General features: G+C 40.0%; 1 protein-coding gene across 1 annotated transcript; it reads left to right on the forward strand.

The window, feature by feature from the left end:
• Positions 1-109: 109 nt before the first annotated feature.
• On the forward strand, positions 110-4,377 carry thoc3 (THO complex 3). Its single transcript, XM_007550294.2, has 6 exons — positions 110-346; positions 1,115-1,271; positions 1,362-1,566; positions 2,314-2,475; positions 2,570-2,670; positions 3,410-4,377. The coding sequence occupies exons 1-6, from the start codon at positions 143-145 to the stop codon at positions 3,571-3,573; spliced, it is 993 nt and encodes a 330-aa protein (XP_007550356.1). The 5' UTR covers positions 110-142; the 3' UTR covers positions 3,574-4,377.
• Positions 4,378-6,781: the final 2,404 nt, after the last annotated feature.

Consider the following 6,781-nt stretch of genomic DNA (forward strand, 5'->3'; position numbering starts at 1 on the left):
TGTTTGGAAATGAAAGCAAAACCTTGAAATGTTGAGGTTGAAATCTTTCATAAAATGACAAAATGTGGAAAGGTAATGAAGAAATATGACTGCAAAACCTAATCAAGCCACAGGAGGGCGACACCTTCCCTCAAAGCATCCCATGAAGAAGATAAAGAGCGGCAAGATGGCGTCACAGTATTACCAAGAAATGCAGGAGAGCTTCAGAAATAACAACAAAAGTCGGGAATTCCCGGCTCATACAGCCAAAGTACACTCCGTGGCGTGGAGCTGCGATGGAAGGAGGCTCGCCTCCGGCTCGTTTGATAAAACTGCCAGCGTTTTTATCCTGGAAAAGGACCGCTTGGTAAGTGAATCCGTGCAGTACAATGCGTGCTTAACCTATCCGTTTTCTTCTTTATTATTCTATGTGCTTGCATATGATGTTCTTTTATTATAGCCGAATTGTCAACAAAGCTTCCCCCACCTATACATAGTTCTTCTTCTGATCTGTTGGACAGATCAGAAGAAGAACTCATTCTGATCTTCTTGAGATCTGTTAATTAAGATTGGGTTTACAACACTTATGTGGGTTTGGCACTTTTAAAACATCTGGACTTTATTTTCACATGAGCTAGTATGTGAGCTGTCGTTCGGCTTTACTTACATAGCACATGATTGTAGAATAAAGGCATAAGTAACAGAGTGAAGGTGATTGTTCACACAGATGCGCAACTCCTATCAGAACCAGTCTGAGTTTTGGCAACTATCTGCTTTGACTGATGGGGCTCCGTGAGGGCAGGAAAGGGACACAGAAACACACCTTGCTATTAAGTTCAGAATTTTTATTTATTTATTTTTTTCCCTGAGGGAAACTAAATTTTATTGCTCAAAGTGCTGCGGTGGATAGTAATGAGCTGAAAGGATCTCCAATAGCGGTTAGAGAGACTTTGGAGTTAGGGATATTATCCTTGCCCATTTTAATCGATTAAAGAGATGATTTGAACTTCCTCCTTTTGTCTCTGCTCGTTGGTCCTGCTTTGTTTCCATGAAACAGCCTTTTCAGCTCTTATAGGATTAGTGATTGGGGGTCAGGTTTTATTTGGACGTGGCTCTAATTTGTACCTTTCTCTAGGTGAAGGAGAACAACTACAGAGGACATAGTGACAGTGTGGATCAGTTGTGCTGGCATCCAACCAACCCGGATCTGTTCGTCACTGCGTCTGGAGACAAAACCATTCGCATATGGGACGTGCGCACCACCAAATGTGTCGCCACAGTCAACACAAAGGGTACAATCATACTTGTGATTCCTTGAATCTGGCCTTAGTAAAACTTTAAAGTCCTCAAATCATTTTCTTTCCTTTTTTTTTTTAATTAAGGTGAGAACATTAATATCTGCTGGAGTCCCGACGGTCAGACAATCGCAGTCGGGAACAAAGACGATGTTGTGACCTTTATCGATGCCAAGACGCACCGCTCCAGGGCTGAGGAGCAGTTCAAGTTCGAAGTGAACGAGATCTCCTGGAACAACGACAACGACATGTTCTTCCTCACCAACGGGAATGGCTGCATCAATATTCTCAGGTAGAAACCAAATTGATCTGTGAACCTGAAGTTCCTCCAGGGTGTTGATGAATGTGTCCTGTTTTCTCATTAAAAACAGTCAGTATTATTGTCTTGCTTTCTAAAAATGAACTGTTAATGGTTCTAATTTTTAAAAATAAACAAGCACATAGATTCTTGACATTGATTTTACTGTGACTTTTAGAGCCAAATTCCAGAAATCATGCATGACTTCCATAATGCATCATTTCAAATTATTCAACAACTGTCCTGAATTTAAAGACAGAATATTCATTTTTGCAAATGGGGCGAGCAAGAAAACATTTATGGTTGAATTTATGTCAAATCCTCCAATGTCTCTAGGGCATATCTGTCTTCCTCTTGTTTACGAGTAAATAATTAGTACTCTGTCTGGCAATTCTTGTCCAGATGTCCAAATTATTAAATTTAAATCCACTTTTATTTATTAAATGTAGATGCACGTTTATGTATCAGCAGTATTTTACTCTTGAATAACTTCTCACATCTATCTGTCCTCATTTGATAATTGTGTAGCAGGATTGCCTTTGCTTCGGTGTCTCCATTTAAATTTGAAAAAGTAAAAGTATTTGGAAATTTTTTTAGTTATACACCTAGGCTTTATGTTTTCTTTATGATATTTAAAAAAAATATACTTTTTTTTCATCTAATGGATGAGCTATTGAGATCTTGCATGAGAAGTTTTTTTTTTCTGCTTCAGATCTGAAATGATCAGTGTTTTGTGTTCAGTTATCCGGATCTGAAGCCCATCCAGTCCATCAACGCTCACCCGTCCAACTGCATATGCATCAAGTTCGACCCCACGGGGAAATACTTTGCCACAGGAAGCGCTGACGCTCTCGTTAGTCTGTGGGACGTGGAGGAGCTGGTGTGTGTCCGCTGCTTCTCCAGGTCAGTCTGTGTTCCTCTTTCTCCAAACCATTTGCCCTCAGAGAAACGTCTGGATGAATGTGGGCTCTTTATTTTCTTGCTGCTCACGCTGCAGACTGGACTGGCCAGTGAGGACGCTGAGCTTCAGCAATGACGGGAAGATGTTGGCCTCCGCGTCTGAGGATCATTTCATTGACATCGCAGAGGTGGAAACAGGTCAGTAACCATGACAGCAGACATCCAGCAGCAGGGTTTGACATGTGGAAATATCTTTAGGCTTTCCTTAGCAGGCCTCTGTTTTTTGGCACACTTTGCGCCACATTAAGCTGAGCAGATGGTGGCGCAGAGGTGAAAGCAAAGCAGAATGGACAAGTTTGAATTGATAATATTTCTTAATGTGCCTCAGACCCGCTGCATTTAACACTTAAGTGATTATTAATTTAGTATATCATATTTGAAATATTCAAAGTTACCAATGCTTGGGTGTTAATATTCATTTTAAATGACTCAAGCCTGTCGAATAGCCTCTGTGATTTCTGCAGCACACGAGTTTGTCATCCTGCGTGTTCCTGAGACACTCCTTCAAATGTTCTAACACACTCAAGCATGCCCACGTTTTCACAAACACGGTTACGTTTCATGGATTTCTTTTTACGCTTCTGTTTAGACATATATTGAGTTCTTGTCATTTTTTAAATATTGTTTCAAATGTTCTCAACACATAAAAAAAAAGGAAAATTTATGAAGCTTGAGCTCCTGTGTCGCTGTACATTGCAGATAAAGTCAACATATAACATGTCAGAACCTCAGAGTTATCAGATCTCATCCTTCTGGACAAAAATAGGAGTTTATTAAATTATGTCAGGATGTTGTAGGAAAGGAATGAAATTAGGTTTAGTTTTTGAGGTGACAATATTTAGAAGTAAACCAGTGGGATTTTTTTTACATGTTACAGGTGAGAAGCTCTGGGAGGTTCAGTGCGATTCCCCAACATTCACGGTCGCCTGGCACCCAAAGAGACCCCTGCTGGCATACGCCTGCGACGACAAGGAGGGCAAATATGACAACAACCGAGAGGCAGGCACAGTTAAACTGTTTGGCCTTCCCAACGACTCGTGAGGAGCTTCAGCTCGTCTGTTGGCAGGAGTGAAATGTTAAAAAGAGGAACTGCAGTAATCTTCTTTCACCAGCAGGTGGTGCAACTTTCCTTACTTTGCTCTGAATCGGCTGATGTCATTCCCTGGTTGTTTTTATACAGTACAAACTCATAGCTGTAAAATATTTTCATGTAACATAAAGCGTGTGTGTGTGTGTGTTTTTTTTTTTAATAATAAAAATGGTTTCTTATTGAAATATCGAATTTAAGGTTTTCCATTACCAGCTTAGAAAGGGTTTTAAACATACTTCTAAAAATATTAACAGGGATCCACAGTGATTTCACAAGTTGTAACTTGGGAACTATTTTTATAATGTGAAGGGGGAAAAAAATCTGCAATCTTTTGAAGATTCTGATCACAGAGATATGGCTGTGTGAAAATGGATCTGAAAATTAATTTTCCAGTGGCAGAAGTCATAGTTGTTGTTTTTATTGCTACAAATTTAAGATCACACAAAAGGTAGTACATCCCACTGTTTGTTGGGTTTTATCTATTAACCAGTCTGTAAACAGAACTTACACAGGTGTTGCTTTTATTGTATTTTGTATTGGAGAAGACGTCAGACATGCACAGCGATCCAGTGGTCAGGAGTTAATTTTTAAACTTATTGAAGTCCTCCATTCTGCACAGATTATTTACAAGTGGAAAACATTGAAGGCAGCCATCAGTCTTCCCAGGAGTGAGCATCCTATCAAATTCACCCCCAATGAATGCTGGGTGAATTGTTTTCCACTTGGGATTTATGTTTATTTAATAAATGGTGATTGAACTCCGTTGTGTTTTCTTTTTTTCTTTATTTGAGGTCAGATTTAAAAAATTTCACAATCAAGTAAAGACCAAACCATTTTTCTTCTAATGTATAAAAGACTAATTTCTTTTTACCGTGATCATTACGAAGGGTTAGTCTTGTTGTAGGGCAACTTTTAACGGCCTGAAGCCAGGACTTGAAAACCGGTTCTGGATAGGGCGACAATCTGGGTAAATATCTTTGTTCTACTGTTTCTGGTTAAAATCTGGCTCTTAGTTTGCTGTAGTGCATTGATGTGGTTCAAAACGATGTACTGAGTTTGGATTGTATTTGTCTTTCTGTAGCAGATGACTAGTACTCTGGTAGTCATCTTTTTTTTTATCAAATATGACACTCTAATGCAAAAATCCAAGAGCTAGTTTCTGTAAAACTAGTCAGGACTTGGATACCAACACTAATGCTTAATGACCCGGTCTAAAACGGTCTCTTATGCGTGAAATTAAGTTTATTTCCTATAATCAGTAAAAATACTAGTTTTTTTCCACTTTGATGAGGGATATTAAAACATATTGATTTTATAGGCTGAAAGTAAAAGGAAGCATAAGGTGTAAATGTAAATCAGGCCATCAACAGTCAAATCAGAAAGACAACCAGAGACCCTGCAGGCTGCTACATTTGATTCATCGCCCATCATCGTTGCCCGTGATGGGCGCTGGCAATCACACCCATGAATATTGACCGACCTCCTTTCTCCGTCTCAGCTACAGTGAACAACAGCTGGGATCAAGGGAGACTGATGTGATAACACACTCAAGGGCCATCCACCAGCTCTGGGCCACAAAGCTAAATTCAGTTCCAGGTGCTTGGCGCGTCTCATTTACACATCGGCTTTGAAATGAAAACACGCTGCAGCATTTAATTTTTCATGGCTTTTCAAACTGAGATTATTCACTCTTCAGTGCTGAAAGATGAATGTTATTTCTGGCTGCACACAATATGTTTCCCATGTATTTTTACTGACAGGCAGTCAGTTGAAATATGCTCTGAAGTTGAAATGTTCCTTCTAACTTAATTGCACTGGTCGAAAGTTAAAGCACCCTGCTTATCTATTGGCATCCCCTGGTTTAAATATATATTCGTCTGTCTGAGCTATTTAGCACCACAGTATGCCCCATATCAGCTCCTTCCAGCTTTCTTTTACTTTGAAGTCAATAAATAACTCTAATATTTCATCCTCACAGGCCTGAATGTTTTAGGCTCACCACCAGTGAGCCTAAAACAGACGTCTAGTGTCTGACAGTCTTCTGTCGTGACCACTTATCTTCCTCCACCCTGACATACGCGCACAGCGTGGGCCCAGATTTAAGGCCTCCGGTCCAGGCCAGTGGCAGCTGGTTGCTTCTTTTTCTCTGAGTCGGAGACCAGCAAGCCTGCAGGATGTTTATCGCCTCGCAGCTTCCTGTCACCTTCGCACGGATGTTGCTGAGCTCCCCCACTGTTCTCCTTTCATTTATTTTGATTTTGTTCAGCCAGGGGAACTGTGGCGTCCAAGAACACGAAAAGGCCCAAAGTCCTCTTATTATCCATGTCTGACCACTGGTGCACCAGAGCTTTGGACATTGTTTTAGAAAGGCTGTAACACCAGATGTGCTAAGATTCTGAAGCATGATGATGTCACCTCTAAATGTTGACATTAGTTCAAAGATAAAACAATTCTGTAAGAGTCAAGATACTTTCTATCCACGTTTTCATAAAGTAAAGCAATAAAATAGGAGCATGAGAAACAAACTGGGCCGGTTTCAAACTGAACTATTTTTGAATTTTCTCACACAAATTGGTAAAATCAATAGTACAAACTCTTACAAAACCAACATTATCATCCCTTCATTAATTTCATTGTTAAACTAAATTGTTTGATAATAAAACAATATCTGGTGCTTCTTCACAATGAAAGATGCCTTTGACGTCCATTACATAATCTCTGATAAGTGGAAGATAATACCTGGATGGGCATAGATGAGGTTAAACAGAAGAAACGGAAAAGTAGTTACTAAAGAGAGCTTCTTAATTTATATTTCGCCTGGAAACGAGCCCCAATAAGGCACTTTGGGATTTATTTCTTTTTCAGTTATGTATAAAACAGATGCAACAATGTTAGAGGAGCTCAGAGCATCAATCAGGTTTCACTCTGATCAATATTCCCTTTCATTGATCAGCAGCTCTGTTTAATCACAGACTCAGCTGTGCTCCAGCATGACTATCAATCCTATCACATCCTAATGGATGCAGACAGGGCGTGCTCAAGTGTGTTTGTACATTTGCATGTGTGCAAGCGTGTTAGTGATCGGTTACACCTTCGCGCGCACATGTGTGTGTGTGTGTGTGTGTGTGTGTGTGGGTTGAGGAAGGGCAGCTGCGTGCA

The sequence above is a fragment of the Poecilia formosa genome, unplaced genomic scaffold, assembly GCF_000485575.1.
Source record: "Poecilia formosa unplaced genomic scaffold, Poecilia_formosa-5.1.2 Scaffold35, whole genome shotgun sequence".
NCBI lineage: Eukaryota > Metazoa > Chordata > Actinopteri > Cyprinodontiformes > Poeciliidae > Poecilia > Poecilia formosa.